The 18,203-nt window shown below is 39.4% G+C and overlaps 1 protein-coding gene across 1 annotated transcript; it reads left to right on the plus strand.

Moving 5' to 3' along the window:
* The first annotated feature begins 821 nt into the window (after positions 1 to 821).
* gnb3b (guanine nucleotide binding protein (G protein), beta polypeptide 3b) lies at positions 822 to 17,217 on the plus strand. The gene is made up of 9 exons (XM_037793747.1): positions 822 to 1,024; positions 3,745 to 3,863; positions 6,060 to 6,205; positions 8,354 to 8,417; positions 9,751 to 9,907; positions 10,032 to 10,098; positions 11,438 to 11,639; positions 12,878 to 13,094; positions 16,120 to 17,217. Exons 2-9 carry the CDS (start codon positions 3,795 to 3,797, stop codon positions 16,224 to 16,226), a joined length of 1,029 nt encoding a protein of 342 aa, XP_037649675.1. The 5' UTR covers positions 822 to 1,024; positions 3,745 to 3,794; the 3' UTR covers positions 16,227 to 17,217.
* Positions 17,218 to 18,203: the final 986 nt, after the last annotated feature.

Below are 18,203 nucleotides of genomic sequence, written 5' to 3' on the forward strand. Positions count from 1 at the left end.
CAAAACTCTGCATTTGACTCTTGATCCGCCGGTCGCCCCTGCTGCCTTCACTGTGTGTCAGGTGTGACGCACGTTTAGCCTGACCTGCTCTAATTCCCTAACGAGATTGCCCGTCCCCGGATATCCCATTAGACCCTGATTAACCGGGCTCAGCTCATTAGCTCCTACAAACCAATTCACCCATGTCAACCTCCAGCCCCAGACTATCCATCCCCGCTGCTGCGTCCTGACAGAAAACATGCACGGCGATGCCAGGAATCAGAGTGCAATGTCACCTCTCTGTTGTCATATAGGGCACTAGGGGACACATCCTGAAAATCAAGTGAACCAAAGAAATGAAATTTATGAATAAGACGCTGCAAATGATTTGACGTGCTTCCTTAAAATGTTGGCATTAGTCTCATTTTGCTTTTTGACTTTGTTCTGTTTTAAGTTTGCAGTCAGTGCACCTGAAACGGTTGCTCGTATCATAAAACATCTTCATATTTAATTATGTGGCTGAGGTGTCAGTTTGTGTCCATCACTGCCTAATTTTCAGGTGCAATGTTTTTACAAACCTGCACAATCTTCTCACATTTCATCTCCACCTGTTCCCTTTCTCTACCCGCCTTCTTTCATTTCTTCACCTGCTCTTGTCTTTTGACCTCATAACCTCATTTTCTCCCTCCAATCGGTTTACCTACCTCCTCTCGCCACGCTCCATCTCCCCGTCTCTCTCTCTCTCTCTCTCTCTCTCCTTCCCTCTCTATTTCCATCTTTGAGCTTTATCCCTTCATCCCTTATCTCCTTCATCCCCTCCAATCCTCATCTGTTCTTCACTGCGGAGGAAGGGAGAGAGAAAGAGAGAGTTTCTCACAAGTAAGCTGCTATCAGTCTGCCGGGGGAGAGCGTCGGAGGAGCCAGTGAGCAGGTTGTGCACCCCGGGATTGTGGAATCTTAAAAAACGCAGAGCCGGAGGTGTCTGGTGACCAGGATCTGCACAGGTGCAGAAGAAGAGAAGGGACCACGTTGTGTGTGGAAAAAGGTGAGTTTCTTCTTTTTCTTCTGTTTCTTCTCTTCAGGTGCTTCTTCTGCTGTTGGAGAATGTTTGGAGCGGCGGTGAAACGCTGTGAAGCTGCATCCTCTTGCTTTGTGAGATTTTAAAGAGACGAAGTGGATTTTTTTATTGCTTTGGTGAGATTTTGAAAACAGGAAGTGGACTTTTGCTTCAATGTGCAACACAGGAGATTGAAGGGAAACTTTACTATATCATTGGCTATTTTCACAAAATGTGGCTGCACCTACACCTTGCAGTTCATTTTGGAGAAGCATGAGCTTTGCTGAGTTGTTTATATAAAATTCAGCGGCCATTTTTTCATGCAAGAACTCTCTACTCTACAGGCTCCTTATATTTTTTTTATCTTGAAACATTGGTTTCTTGAGAGTAATAGAATCAGTCCTGTGCACAACAGCATCCGAAGTAATGATTCCTTAAACCTTTTGAAGGTGATCTTTGGACTGTAGGGAAGCTGCCAAAGAGGATTGGTGCCTCAGGTGCGGCAGCAGTAAGCTGCAGCCTGATCTATCACACAAGGCCAAACCTCATCCTGCTCACTTAGTCGGCAGATTGCTATGCTGCAGGTTTGACGTTGCTTGGGGTTTTGTTTCTTACTGATGGAAATGCTTTCGTTTTTTGTTTTTTTTTATAGTTTTCAGCTTTAGAAAATGGTTTCACTGGAGACTAGAGACATTTATGTGTGAGAGCACAAACGCACCATGATTGACGGGGCAGTAGAGGAGGAGCTACTGGTGTTTGACGATAACAGACCGTCCCTCCCTCCCTCTCTCTCTGATCCCGAGGTAAAGAGCAGTCAGTAATCGGATGACAGGAGATTTGACCGGTAAAGCTTCCCTTAAGATCTCCTGCCCCGGATTTAAAGCCCTGTAGCAACCCACCCCAACTCACCCACATATCCCACATATCCCACACCCTGCACCCTCCATCCTGCATCCTGCTGCATGTAGGCCTCATCCTGAATCTTCAACTCTATTGATTTCATTGTGCAAGACACATGGGCTCCAACTTTCCATTCTCAAATACTCTTTTGATTGTTTTGGGTTTTTTTTAATCTATCAAGCGTTCAGTCTATGAAATGTCAGAAAACAGTTCACCAAGATGACTTCTCAAAGTTGCTTGTTTTAGTCCACTGAACATTTTGAAACGTAAATATATCAAATGTACGACGATATAGAACAGAGAAGAGCTGCAAATCCTCACATTTGAGAAGCTGGAACTCGGGAATGTTTGTAATTTCTGCTTGATAACTTAATCATTGTTTTATAATTTTCTCTAAAATAGTTTATTTTTCCCTGTCTGACTTGTGTCCTCCACAAAAATTGTTGCATCACATTGGTGCAAATTATCAATATTTAAACGTAATAATGAGAGAAAGGGTGGAATCTGTTGCATAGAGTATTTAGGTAACAAGTTGTTGAAGTGCTTTGTTTATTTTCTGTAACATACAGAATCTATTTTTTGCATTTTGTCACCCATGCATTAAATGATACTCTTGGGATTGTCCCTATTTAGCATTAACAATCATTTAGCTTTGAAAGAGTTTCCCTGCCAATAAGCAGAATTGTGCACGGAGGTTGTCGGGGTTGAATTAGTCAGGCCTCAGTATTTCCATTGTATTACTGTAGACACACACTGAACTTCTGCACGCATGCAGGGCTTGAAATTAAAATGATGTTGAAAAAACAGCGAGGATATTAACTTGTTCATCGCTCTGGGTCCAAGCTAACGAGTTGACCTTACAAAGCTGATGGTAGTTAACAGATAAGCACACAAAACTGCTTGTCAAAAGTTGAATTTAATCTGACAAATTGTGGACAAAAAAATTTCTTTAGATCTCTCAAAATGAGAAGCTGCTCCCAAAGCAGCAGCAAAAAGATGAGCTGGTCATACATTCATTGAGTTAAAGAACTTAAAGTGTTAATGTCAGAGTCAGTTTGTAGAAATTAAAGAGGAGATATGTTGATGATTTTACAACTTTGATATCGAACATTAAAATTTAGAAAATGTTTCAGGGAATGCTTTTACATCACGTGCTGGATGCCTTGAGAAAAAAGTTTAAATTAGGTTTTTAGCTCCCTTCTTCACTTCCTTCCCTCCACTGCTTCATTCCTTCATTTCTTCTCTTTCCAATCCGGTCTCTCTTACATTTGTGCAATCTTTCCGTTCGTCTGTTCTTTTATTACTTTCCAACGATGAACGCCTTTTTCCCCTCACTTTGTCAATCCTTTTATTGCCCCATGTCCTTTTTTAACTTAATCATCCTCATCTCTTCCTTATGAGAGCTAACAGTATTACAACTTTGGTTTATGGAGGGATTAGGCATGTCAGGTATATGTGTCTAATCCAGACTTGATGGTGTAACAGCAACCCAAGTGTTCCAGATCAAGGTATCAGGGTCACTGAGTGATGATGCACAGCCTGGTCGGTTGATCTCTGTGTAACGTACTGCAGGAGTTTGACAGCACTTTCGCCAGCCAGACGCAGTAAATTCCTTCAGGAGTAGTTGTGCTGTCATAATTAATATGGCTAATTAAGAACAAATCTCCTGTATATATGCAAAGAATTACCATCCATAGGCCAACACAACAAAAAAATGAGTTGAAATGATTTTGTCACACTGTTTCCATAGATCAGGTATTAACTCATTTTAATGTCCTTTATTCCCTCTTTTTCTCTCTTTTTTCCAGATTGACAGTTTCTTTTTTACGTCAGTTAACATCCCCGAGCAACCGTCGCCATGGCAGCTGAGAAAGCTGAAATGGATACACTGAAAAAGGAGTGCGATGGCCTCCGCGCAACGATTGAGGTGAGCAACTTCCTGAGCAGGTGAAACGCACAGTACTTCCTGTTGAAGGTTGTTAAAATGTGTGGAAGCATCGTGACGCACCAACTACACAAAACAAAGTTCTAAAAACAGCCCTGTTTTCACCTTTGTAACAACCCATTCTCAGATAATGCAATGGGTTTTAAATAATAATAATGATAATGAACTTTATTTATGTAGCACCTGTCATACAGGGGGTGTAGGTAAAAGTGCTTTACAACAAAGGGATGAAACAAGAGAATAATAAGAAATCATGCAAATTAAAACAAGTGCAAATAGACTGCTGTGCAATAAAAGCAAGCAATCAAATGATAAACAAAAAAAGAGGTAGCAAATATCAAGAACAGGTATACTAGGAATGATAGAATATGTAATAGATCATAGAAATAAAACAAAGGAAGGCATAAGAACAATAAAATGTGTAAAAGATATGGATAAAACATAGGAAGAGTGACAGTTAGGTAAAGGCAATGTTGAATAAATATGTTTTCAATTGTCATTTAAAAATGTTCACACAACTATTAAGGCCATTGTAGGTAAATAATAAAAATAATAATAATAATAATAACGCAGCCAGGGCAAGGGGGTAATATTCTCGTAAATGTATGACTTCATTTATTTCGAGTTTTTTCTCCTAAATTTGCCACTTTAATCTCAGAGAATATCTAATTTAGGACTTTATATTATGATTTTTTTCTTGGAATATTACTCCTCTCCCCCGGCTCTGTAATTATAATCTTTTTTTTTTTTACCTACTAATACTCATCATACTTATAGCCTTGGGTTGGGATTTCCACAGTTCAAAAAGACTGAACTAGTTTATTTAGCTTAAGAAGTAGGAGAATTTTCCTCAAACATTAAATAAACAGTTAATCTTTTAATTTACTTGAAAAATATCAAAATCACCAAAATTGGAGATATTTGGTTTTCATTGGACAGTGACAATAAGTCAGAAATTATAAATCAGAAAATCAGAAAATCAGAAATACTTTATTGATCCTTGAGGGGGAAATTGGGGCATCACAGTTGCTCTTATATAAACATAAAGAAATGTAATAAAATAGAAATAAAGGAGATTGTAATATGTACATTATGTGCATAATGCTACAATAAATAACACAATATATGTAGAGAAATATAAGTAAATAATAAGAATAAGAAATGAGAATATAAGAAATATGTACAAATGTGTGCATTTAGACATACAATAGATATCCTTTAACCACAGTGCAATTAAGCAAATACAAAATGCTGAGAAGTGCGATCTGTTAAGTGTGTTAAATTTAAATAAAAGAATGGTATGAATAAGAATATTTATTTTAATAAACTTCATTACTACCACCCTTGGGCTATTACTATCAACTGTTGCCAATACTACCTCTACCAATACTACCTCTGCCACCACTACTACTACTGGTAATGGTACAAGTGCTGTCAACTGTTGACAGTTTAACAATTACAATGAAAATAGAAATATTGCATATAAAATGAGGTTTATCAAACTTACATTTGCATTTTTTATTGAACTTATTATAGTATAATTATTTTAGGAATTATGCATGACTGAAAAATCTCACATAACCCCTGCAGTAGAGTACTCCACCCATAGAGGTACAAACACTTCCAGCAGCAGTACCACTTATCCCCATACCTTTAAATTACTTAAAGGTCCCATATCATGCTCATTATCAGGTTCATACTTGTATTTTATGTTTCTACCAGAATATGTTTACATGCTGTAATGTTCAAAAAAACTTTATTTTCCTCATACTGTCTGTCTGAATATACCTGAATTGAACGGGCTGTGTGTATTTCTCTGTGGATTGAGTGTTTTGATACTTTCACAGTATTTATATATCACTTAAACCTGCTTTATAATATAAAAGACATGAAAATCTAACTTTTTACAATATGGGACCTTTAAGTCACATGCTTCATGTGCGTCATTATTTATTCACTAAGTCTATTTCCAGTTCACTGTGTCGCATTTGTTTTTTATCGATACACCAACTTTTCTAATTCAGCCTCTTGAGCCTCTTAATTAACTAAAGACGGCAGGTTGGGAGTACATTTGTGGATTTGGGGCAGCTAAATGGAGTTTATAATCCTGACTCTTTTCTTCTTCCTCCTCTTTGTTGTTATTTAACCCCAACATGTAATTCCCTGTGTGAACACCAGACGGCCCGCAAGGCTGTGAATGACGGCGGCATGTCAGCAGCAGCAGGAGGGGCGACCGAAGTGGGCCGAGTCCAGCTGAAGCTCAGGAAGACACTCAAGGGTCACCTGGCTAAAATCTATTCCTTGCACTGGTCCGAAGACTCTAGGTGAGGATGAGGAGGCTCCTCAACACTGCACCATTAACATTAACATTATCAACGCACCTGTAGTGTCCCTGCAAAACCATGACCGTCTGACCATCTTATAGTATTTCTGTGCTCCCGATTCGACTGTTATCAGGCTATTATATAGGTTTTATCAGTCACTATAAGCACCATAGATGTGGGTCGTTAGGGGCCTACTACGCCTACTACGTTGTAAAAGTGAAAGTGAAACTTAAAAGCAACATGTTCTAACACATAAAACTGAATGAAACGTCACATTTTGAACACAAACAAAAAGGCTTCTTTAAGTTTAGGCAACAAAACTACAACTTCTTTAAGTTAAGACGACAAAACTACAACTTCTTTAGGTTTAGACAATTAAAACTACAACTTCTTTGGGTTTAGACAATTAATACTACAACTTATTTAGGTTTAGGCAATACAACTACAACTTATTTAGGTTTAGGAAATAAACTACAACTTCTTTAGGTTTAGACAATTAAAACTACAACTTCTTTAGGTTTAGGCCATAAAACTACAACTTTGTTAGGTTTAGGAAACAAAACTACAACTTATTTAGGTTTAGGAAACAAAACTACAACTTCTTTAGGTTAAGGAAATAAACTACAACTTCTTTAGGTTTAGGAAACAAAACAACAATTTCTTAAGGTTTAGGCAATAATCTACAACTTATTGAGGTTTAGGAAATAAACTACAACTTATTTAGGTTTAGTCAATGAAACTACAACTTCTTTAGGTTTAGGCAACACTACTACAACTTCTTTAGGTTTAGGCAATAAAAATACAACTTGTTTAGGTTTATGCAACAAAACTACAACCTCTTTAGGCTTAGGCAATAAAATTACAGCTTCTCTTTTTAGGCATAAAAAACAATTAATTAAGTTTAGGGGAAAAAATCGTGTTTTAGCTTAAAATAACTATGAACACAAAGACAACTACACATTGTTGGTTTCACACGGGATGCGAACTCCGGTCTCCTGGGTGAATATCCTGCCATGTTCTTTTATACCTTTCTTTCGGTGATCTACCATGTGAATAAATGATAAAACCAACTAGTGGGTTTAGTAGGCCCCTATTGACCCACATCTATTGGGCTTATCGTGACTGATAATGGCTATTTAATAGCCTGACAACAGTCTAACCGGCTGTTCTGTGAGGCAGAAATGTTCTGAATGGTTCAGCGAAGTATTAGTAGAAGTTCCTCCATTCTCCATTTTGATAAAGTCTCGGTCAATTGCCAAATAGTTTTCTGTCTTGCTACAATTTCTTGTAGGAATTCAACTGCAAATATCCCCACTGTGGGACTAATAAAGCAATATCTTATCTTAACTTTGATAGTTTTCTGTGTGCACATGAGCTACCTCACAGACAATTAAAGAAAGAAAGAACTTTCATTTTAATTTTGTTTCTTTTTATTTAATGGGCTAGATAGCTAAAATGAATAGTTTGAATGTGGAAATTTCAGCTAAGGACACACTTAAATGTAGATAATCTAGTATTTATTCACCTGTCAGATTATTTCTGTCAAATGATAACACAAGTGTTTATCTCCAACAAAATGTATGGAGCTTCAAAACCAATATACTGAACAGGTAGCTAGTCTTATGCTATGTTTCTGACACATTTTTCAGATATAACATTACTGCTATATCATATTTTATTTCTACCAGTTGCTAGAACAGGCAAGGCAAGTTTATTTGTGATGTGTATTTTATTGTATTTTCGTATTTGTAGAGTATTGTGGTTTTATGATAGAGGAAGCTGTACAGTACATTTTTAATTAAACTGTTCATGTAAAAGCTAGTTGCACCATATCTATAAACTCTGTGTGCAGCACATCAGTCTCATGCTCTGTATTGGAACGATGGTAAATTGCTTCGCCCCTATCAAATAAAATACATTTTTACATTAAAAGACATTAATACTTATTGATGATGATGATGATGATGATGAGCAGTCCTGCCTACAACATGAGACACTGCTCTCAGCAATCTGACCCACAAAGTTGTGATGCTGATGTATTTCAGTATGGATGGGATCTAATAGTTTTTTGTTAAAGTCTCCATTTAAAAAAAAAAAACAATGAAGATTTGAGTCATCTTCAAACATTCTGTCATCTCTCTTTCTCAGGCAAATGGTCAGTGCATCACAGGATGGCAAGCTTCTCGTCTGGGACACTTTCACAGGGAACAAGGTGAGATCACACACTCAAATGTAATATTAAATCTGTATTTCAGCAGAGTTTATGGTGGAAGAAGTATTCAGATCCTTTGCTTATGTAAAAGTACTACAGTAACACCACGCTGTAACTGGTACAAGTAAAAACTCTGCATTGAAAATGTTGCAAAAAGTATGTAAGTATAATGTACTTAAAGTATTAAAAGTAAAACTAAAACCCAATTAATCAATTCAAATGTTTTAAATAATTTAAATGAAAAGCAGCAAATCTTAACTTTTTAAAAAAAAGAAATAACAATAATTTATTGGAAGTAACAACAGGTGTACAGAAACATACAAATAGAGCACACAAGTAAATGATTGTCCCTCCATATTTAGATATTTTTCCCCCAAAGTCCGCTCCCACCCAACCCTCACCCATTGCCAATGATAAAGAACAAAAAACAAAGTTAAAATAATAATAATAATAATAATAATAATAATACATAATAAATAATAAATAATAATGCACACATCGACATGTTTTTACATGAAAAATGAATTAAACTATTATTAGATTTCCAACATGTAACAAAAATAAGAAAACAAAACAAGAATAACCAATAAAATGAACAGTAAACATATAAAGCAAATTCGAAATAAACAAAATAAATATTATATGTTCAAAAAGGAGTAGGCAGAAGTAAACACTTATAAAGTCCTATCCCTTTAACTTAAATAACTTAAATAATGAACTTAATGCTTATCACATATGCACATAAATAATCCTCTTTATACATAAAACAAATATTAAAAAAAACAACATCATCGACATCATCGACATCAACGAGCGTCACAGTCCCGAGAGATACAAGGCCCCTCCCTCATCCCTGCAACAAAAACAATTTTTTTATACATATATTTTCTTTAATAGATAATAATTTTCTGACAATCAATTACTCCTCTAATGGTTTCAGCTGTATATTTTCATATGTTTTGTGTGCAACAAACTTTAGTTTGTAAAGTAACTAAAACATTGAGGAAAAAAAATAAATCTGAAATTTCGAGAATTAAGTCATAAGTAGTCTCATTTAGCCACTTGTCAGCAACCGCCTTTTTTAAGACACGTAAAGGCTTAACTGACATATTTTATGTCGTATAAACAAAACATTAAAATCTCTTCAGCTTGTGTTAACCACAGACCTTATTTCAGACATCTAACTAAAAACCCATTCAAAAAACTTTGAGATGACGGAACAGGAAGTGATAAAATGCTAACTCATTTCCGGGTTTTAGAACTCATTCCTGCACAGGAATGAGGCATGTGAAGGAGGCTGTGAATCAACTAAACTAAATTTTCCACTTCCCAGCTGGTTGCCGTCCCACTAAAGTCAGCTTGGGTGATGAGCGTCGCCTTCGCCCCCTCTGGTAACCTGGTGGCCAGCGGTGGTCTGGATAACATGTGCACAGTGGCTAACATCAAGGCCGCCAGCCCCAAGACCCTCAGGGAGCTGGACGCACACACAGGTGAGGATGGCACCCCAAGTCCAAAAAAACGGACTCGGGGGAAACATCAAACTGTAGTTTAGGTTACATAAAAGCATAAATGAATTGACGTACGATCAGACTGAGATGTTGATTTCCCACCCAGGTTACCTGTCTTGCGCCCGTTTCCTTAGCGACACTGAGATCCTGACAGCCTCCGGTGACACCACCTGGTGAGTTTATCATTGATCAATACAATGTTAGCTAAATAAACTGCAATGCCTCTGGAAACATCTTCATGATGTAATTTTTGAATAGGAAAAGCAACCATTTTTTAAAAGAAAATCCAAAGCTGCTTCACTGGCTGTGGGTATTTGCTGACGGATCAAATAAAGAAATTAAATTTTGTCTGTTGCAGAAAACATATCTGCTCTGTAAACCCCTTTGTCCTGTCAGAATCCAAAAGGGAGAAATGTATATTTTATATTTTTGACCACCTAGTTTTGCATTAATCAGATGGAATATCGTTCCAGCATCCATCTACGTATGAAGACTTATTTTTAGACTTTATTTTTGATGCAATCAAATGTTGCATAAATCAGCAGCGTCAGCGTTCTATCATAGGCAGAGCAGACATCGTTACTTAAGTAAGTGACATATAAATCAATGTTGACTAATGGTTTCACACGGGACACAAACATCGGTCTCCTGGGCGAAAGCGTGTTTGTCGCTCTTTATACTTCCTGGTTCATGATTACGTGGCTTAAAGGTCCCATATCGTGCTCATTTTCAGGTTCATACTTGTATTTTGTGTTTCTACTGGAAGATGTTTACATGCTGTAATGTTAAAAAAAAAAAATATTTTCCTCATACTGTCGGCCTGAATATGCCTGTATTTACCCTCTGTCTGAAACGCTCCGTTTTAGCGCATTTCAACGGAATTGCGACGAAATGGCAACAGAATTGCGTTGCTAGGCAACAGCTTGGGTCCATGTGTACTTCCTGTCAGCTGATGACATTCACACACACTGCAACCAGGAATAAACTGGGACACATTTAGAATGTTTACGTTTAAATCTGTGTAAAGGGTCTAAATATTGTATATTTGTGACATCACAAATGGACAGAAATCCAATAGCTTGTTTCAAATGCAGAGTTTCTGAATATGGGCTGTGTGTTTCCCTGTCGATTGAGCGTTTAAATACTTTCACAGTATTTATATAGGACTTAAGCCTGCTTTATAAAATCTCACTTTTTTATAATATGGGACCTTTAACTACGAAATGATTTTGTGTGATTTATAAGAATTACAGTGCATTACTTGTACGAACATGTATTCCATTTCTGCTAAAAGATCCCCCGAAAAACCTACACACTGGACCTTTAAAGTACTTGAATGTCAAGTAATGGAGTTTACATGTTTATCTGAAATGCACTCAAGGAAAATCTACTCAAAACTGGCATTTATGAATACATTTTTTACAAAAAAGAGGCCTGATCCAAACAGACCCAAGGAGGATGAAACCCGTTTCTCCTGTAGCACTCCTAACCTCCTCTTCCTGTCCTCCTCAGCTGTCTGTGGGACCTGGAGACTGGCAAGCAGAAGATCATCTTCACCAACCACATTGGAGACTGCATGTCGCTGGCTCTCTCCAGTGACATGAACACCTTCGTCTCTGGAGCCTGCGACTCTCTGGCCAAGCTGTGGGACCTGAGGGAAGGGACCTGCAAGCAGACCTTCTCCGGACACACCAGCGACATCAACGCCATCTCTGTGAGGATCACCACAGAGCATATCACATCACACAAATTATACAACTTTTATTATTATAGTTGGGATGACTGACCCTCTAACAGGATTAGAAACAGTTCCTGTAACTTGACAGTAATATAGAATTACATGCATTCATTTTTTACTGATTCCAAAAAAAAAAAAAAGTTTTCCAGGAGCTTAACTACAAGCATTTTGTGCCTTCGTTTCGCTTTGACTTGATTGGCTGTAGGTCAGTGTACGGTGGCCAGGAGACCAAAATTTGAGAGGCAATGGCTATAAATTAAAAGTAGACAATTTAAAGTTTACAAATGCTAAGGAATTAAGAAAAATTTTAATAATATGCCGGCCAAAATTTTGAAAAGTTAGATAAAACGGGTGTCCGGTTTGATCCCCAGACAGGTAGAATCAACGGTTCATATGATATCTCACGAAAACTTCTTTCTCATTTTTCGTGCGTTTTCCTACGGATGTCCAGAGACACGTGTCAATTTCCTTAACATGCTTACAGTCTTTTCAAAATGAACTTCTGTCTCCACAGGAAACAACTTGGTTAGGTTTAGAAAACAATTGTGGTTTGGGATAAAATAACTCTGGAAGTGGCGTTACTTAAGTACGGAAGTTACGAAACAAATAAATCAACGTTGACTTCTGGTTTCACACGGGACACGAACAGCGGCCTGCTGGGTGAAAGTCCTGTGTTTTATGGCGTTTTTAGTGCTGAAGTTACGTGACAAATAAGCCAACGTCTGGGTTAAAATAACTACAGATGTCACGTTACTTAAGTACTGAAGTTACGTGAAAAATAAGCCAACGTCTGGGTTAAAATAACCATGGAAGTGGCGTTACTTAAGTACAGAAGTTACGTGACAAATAAATCAACGTTGACTTCTGGTTTCACACAGGACAAGGTCCGCGGTCTCCTGGGTGAAAGTCTGCTGTTTTTTGATCAACCCATCCCCCCCGACCTCCTCCGTACGCGGCCTTCTTTGCTCTTTATATTTCCTGAATTGATTTTGTGTGATATATACGAATTACAGTGCATTACCTTTTGTAGGTACAGCTACGAACGGTCATTACCACCACTGAGGTGCTCTTGAGCAAGGCACTTGTTCAAGATCCCTGTGTGTCAGGGCATCACTCTTTGCAAAGCCTCCCAGGATAACAAAACGTTTAATGGAGTGAAAGAATCTCCCTTATAATTAAATCATCATATAAAGACAAACATTTCTTCTTCTCAGTACTTCCCGGGTGGAAACTGCATCGTCACGGGCTCCGACGACTGCAGCTGCAAGATGTACGACCTGCGCTCCGACCAGGAGGTGATCAGCTACCAGGACAGCAGCCTGAACGCCGGCGTCACGTCTCTGACTCTCTCCAACTCAGGCCGCCTTATCTTTGCCGGCTACGACGACTTCAACTGCCACATCTGGGACTCACTGAAGGGAGAGAAAGTTGGTGAGTGGGGTTGATTTGTTCCAGATTTCAAAACAAATAAATCAATGTCTGTTAAAAGTCTTATTTACACGCAGAAGGAACAAAGTTATAAATCTAAGTTCAGAGTGATAAATGGCCTCTAGAGGTTTCAGAGTGGAGGATAACATTAGTTTCAAGAAGGGGAGACAAAGGCTACGTCCACACTATTACGTTTTCGGTTTAAAACGCAGAACTTTTGCTACATTCATGCTCAGCATCCACACTACTCCAGCGTTTTCAAGCCCCTAAAACGGAGCCGTTTGGAAACACTGCTGACCAAGTTTTAGCTTTAACACTCCGGGGTCGCGTTTTAGTTCAACGGAGACCTTTGATAAACAATGACGCAGACAACCACGTTCACTTCTTGATTGGGTCTTACCTTATCCCTGATTCGTCATGCCCCATCACGTGAACCTTTTCCAGAAGAAAACAAACATCAGTCTCGACCACCAGCGGTTCATTTCAACATGGATAACGAGTTACAAGCGTTGCTGACCTTGTTGTCAATGCTAGCAGCTGTTGTGCAGTTAAATCCTACATTTTATTCAATTCAATTCAATTCAATTTATTTTTAGATAGCGTCAAATCATAACAGAAGTTATCTCGAGACGATTTTTATATAGAACAGGTCTAGACCGTACTCTATAGTTTAGAGACCCAAAAAGAGATCCCACCAAGAGCATTGCAGCGCGCTGTGGCCAGGAAAAACTCCCCTCCTCCATACATCTGGCCAGCTCACCAGCACTCTCCACTCCTGCATCTCTCCTCAGTACGTCCATGTATGTTGGTGTGGGACGTCCCTGTGATCGATGCCCGTGCGTTGGTTCCCACAGCACCAGCATGCTTGCTGGGATTTCTTGATGTCTTTGGCAGTTACCGAGAAGTCTCATTCTCCAGGCTGCCACTTTGTCACTAAGCCTTGGTAGTCCCTCGTACAGACGGAATTAATTAATGATGGTAGCAGTTGGTGTCAAGCAGGCAGCAGATGCAGCAGCAGATGCAACCACAATCCAGGTGTAATCCCGATCCAGGTGTAACCCCGATCCAGGTGTAACCCCACTCCAGGTATAACCCCGCTCCAGGTGTAACCCCAATCCATGGTTACCTGTGAGACGAGAAAGCATAAAGACTCAGGCGAAGAAATCATTTTATAATGCTACTACTGCCTACATGTCCAAGTCCGGCTATTTTTCAATGCCCATGTTCAGCACTGCTTCCTCTTTACACCAGCACACACATGCCCAGTGTACGTGAATGGTTTGCGTTTTCAGGCATGGTAGTATGGACGGAGATTCGTTCTGAAACGACCCTAAAACTCTCGTTTTCATTTTAAAATAGCGTTTTGAATCAAAAACGATCTCTGTACAAACGAAAGCGTATTAGTGTGGATGTAGCCAAAGACAAACATTGACACTTTAATTGTAATCATGTAATCACTCAGAGAATAAGAACATTTAAAATAAGTATATTAGAAAAAACATCAATAATGCAAAAACTTAACTTTGACTTTTGAAATCTAAAAGACTCAAAATATATATATAAATTAAAGCTGCGAGCAGCGATGAACGGGCCCTCGCACCTTCCCGCGCGTCGGGGGTACTTGCAGGACGCCGACTGACGCAGCCAGGCACAATGAAACCAGAACTCTGTTGAGCGCAATGACGCCTGCCACAAGACTCTACGACAAACGGTTCATGAGTTATGAAAGGGGGTGTGGCTAACATCTTGGGGCGGGGCAATGAATCTATATTGACATGTAAATGTCCTCAGGCCTGGACCACCATCATGGCTGAGAAATTTGGAGCAGATCTGACAAAGTATGCTGAAGTTACAACAACTTCCTGTTTCATGGCGAATGGCTCAAAATGGCCGCCACGCCACGGTCAGGTCTTTCAGTGAAAACACACCATTTGAATAACTTTTCATCATTAAGGTCTTAAGATTGTCCTGACCAAATTTCAAGTCGATCTGATTAAAATCTGTAGGAGGAGTTCGTTAAAGTACACTTATAAAACGCTAAAAACGGGCGAAAATCGCACATTAAATTCAAAATGGCTGACTTCCTGTTGAGTTTTAGGCATACCTCAAGAAGGCTTTTTTGTGTGTCTCCACATGTTACATCTGTCTGCCAAATTTCATACTTGTAGGGGAAACTGTAGTGACGGGCTCAATTTTTCCAATTTTCTAGGGGGCTCTAGCGAGCCATTTTGCAACATCCAAGCCCGAGACCCTTAAAATATCAGATTTTTCACCGCGTCTGATAAGTGTGCCAAGTTTAACAACTTTTTGAGCATGGTAAGGCCTTCAAAAAGGGGATTCTTTTGGGAGATGAAAAAGAAGAAGAATCCCTACAGTTTCAATAGGGCCTTCGCTGGCCCAACGTTGTCAGTGCTCTATAAAATGGACCTCATAAGAAATGTTTAATAAAATAGTGAAATAGGCAACACCAAATTACATTTGCAACAGGCAGGTGTCACTGATGCACCGTATCCTACCTGCAGAATGACAAAAACAGCTTGTTCATTCTTTTAACTTAGAGATTCTTTAAATGTATTTACATTTTATGATGCACATAAAAAATGTTGGATAATAACATTAAACAATAACGAGGAAAGGTAAGTTTCAAATTTGAGACAGAGAGTTTCACCATTGTAGATCATCTGCAATTTTTCAAACATCTAGTGGCAAAACATACATATGACTTATATGCAAATAAGTACAAGTAACACGAGATCAGACTCAGTGATGTCTCTCCTTTCTTTCCACTTCCTCCTTTTTTCTCCTTCCCTCTCATTTCTTTTTCTGTCTTTTTGTCCTTTCCTTTCCTCTCATCTCATCTCATCTCATCTCATCTCATCTCATCTCATCTCATCTCATCTCCTCTCCTCTCCTCTCCTCTCATTCCTTTCATTCCTTTTCCTTTCTCTGTCCTCTCCTCTCCTCTTCTCTCCTCCTTTCCTTTCCTTTCCTTTCCTTTCCTTTCCTCTCCTCTCCTTTCCTCCTCCAGGTGTGCTGTCCGGCCATGACAACAGGGTGAGCTGCACCGGCGTCCCCATTGACGGCATGGGCGTCTGCACAGGATCCTGGGACAGCTTCCTCAAACTGTGGAACTGAGGCGTCCCGGCGGAGGAAAAACACCGGGCGAGGAAGAGGAGGAGGTGGAGGAGGAAGAGGAGGAGGAGGAGGAGGAGAGGAAAAGGAGGAAAGGGAGAGGAAAAGGGTGAAGACAGTGAGGAGAAGAGGAAAATAAACTAGGAGACAAGGAAGTTTGGAGGATATTTGGTGCAGTTGTTTGAGCACAGATCTTCCTCTTTTCTCTCTCCTTCTCTTCCTCATTCATGTATGCAAAATATGAGAGGTCGCAAATGAGTCACGTTGTATAAATGGCATCAGGTAAACAGTGCACGATGCATCCCGCTGCATCTACGAGAGAGGTTTATTGTTGTCGGGACGATTTAAACGCTGAAAAAAAAAAAAAAATAGCACATTATTCAAAATGATTACAGGGCAGAAGATAAGCTCTTAATGAGAATGTCAATTAAACACAGAATAGATTGTTGACAATAACAAAAGAAAGAACACTTGAATATTGAAAATAAGACTGTAGGATTACAGATTTATTTTTATTGTCTTTGACCTGTAAAAGAGCCCTGCACTTATTTAGATTGATATGTACATTTATTTGTATTTTATAGTTTAACGCATTAGGATGGAGAGTTGATGTACAGTGTCTTTATTTTTTCTTTATTTTATTTTATTTTTTTGGGCTGCACATATATATACAATATGTGTATGGTAGAGCTGCCATCTTGGGTCCCCTGCTAACAACCAGCAGACTTTGATCCAAGATGGCCGCTGCTGTTTCCCCGTCTCACCGTGAAAATTCGATGACGTACCCAGACGAATGAGGGTTCGAAGTTGAAGCCAAATACAGGCTGCCGGGTGGCGGTCTTAACCGTGAAACACTCTGTAAAGACCCGTTAACTTCATTTTACTCCCCTGGGTTCAGCTGCATTTTGTAGTACTTTTACACTCGTGCAGTTCCTCTGTAAAAAGACGAAATGTTTGTTGAAAATCTTTCTAATAAACATAGAATTATGCATTACCACCATGTCCTAGTCTGTGTGTTTGTGTGTGTGTTAATGGCTCGGGATGATCTCAAAGAGCGGGTCCATCTACGTCCTTTTCTGTCAGCCGTTAGCAAAAAGCAGTGACGTTACCACACTAAGCTAATCAGTAATGTTATATGAATAATGTGAACGCTAGCACTAGCTAAAGTCAACGTTAACTGTGCTAAGTTTGGAAATAACTGAAAGGGTTAGTTTGGATTTTTTGGACTGGGGTTGTATGTATACTGCTGCGTTCTGCGAGGTGTAATTACTGTTTTTGTGAATGGAGTCTGGTGGCTTTGATGAGAGTGATATAACGGCTTCAGTTGCCCATCGAAAACGGCTGTCTGACAGCGAGGTAATGGGCTGTCTGACGGCGAAGTAAAGGGCTGTCTGACGGCGAGGTAAAGCGGCTATCTGACGGCAAAGTAAAGCGGCTGTCTGACAGCGAGGTAAAGGACTGTCTGACGGCGAGGTGAAGGACTGTCTGACGGCGAGGTGAAGGACTGTCTGACGGCGAGGTGAAGGACTGTCTGACGGCGAGGTAAAGGGCTGTCTGACGGCGAGGTAAAGGACTGTCTGACGGCGAGGTAAAGGACTGTCTGACGGCGAGGTATAGGGCTGTCTGACGGCGAGGTAAAGGGCTGTCTGACGGCGAGGTAAAGAGCTGTCTGACGGTGAGGTAAAGGGCTGTCTGATGGCGAGGTAAAGCAGCTGTGGAGCAGAAGAAAAACGTATTTTAGCCACCTAAAAAAATCTGTTTAAGTGTACGCTATATTTAGAATATTTTCACCACTTTACCTCGCCGTCAGACAGTCCTTTACGACGTGGAACTGAAGCAGTTTTATCGCTGTCTTCAAAGCCACCAGACTCCATTCACAAAAACAGTAATTTAACTCTCAGAACACAGGAGTTGCTGGTCTACCGTTGCATAGATTGGTTAGTTTGTGTTGTTGTGTGACTTTCTGATCTGAACTAACTT

The sequence above is a fragment of the Sebastes umbrosus genome, chromosome 15 (genome assembly GCF_015220745.1).
Source record: "Sebastes umbrosus isolate fSebUmb1 chromosome 15, fSebUmb1.pri, whole genome shotgun sequence".
Classification (NCBI taxonomy): Eukaryota; Metazoa; Chordata; class Actinopteri; order Perciformes; family Sebastidae; genus Sebastes; species Sebastes umbrosus.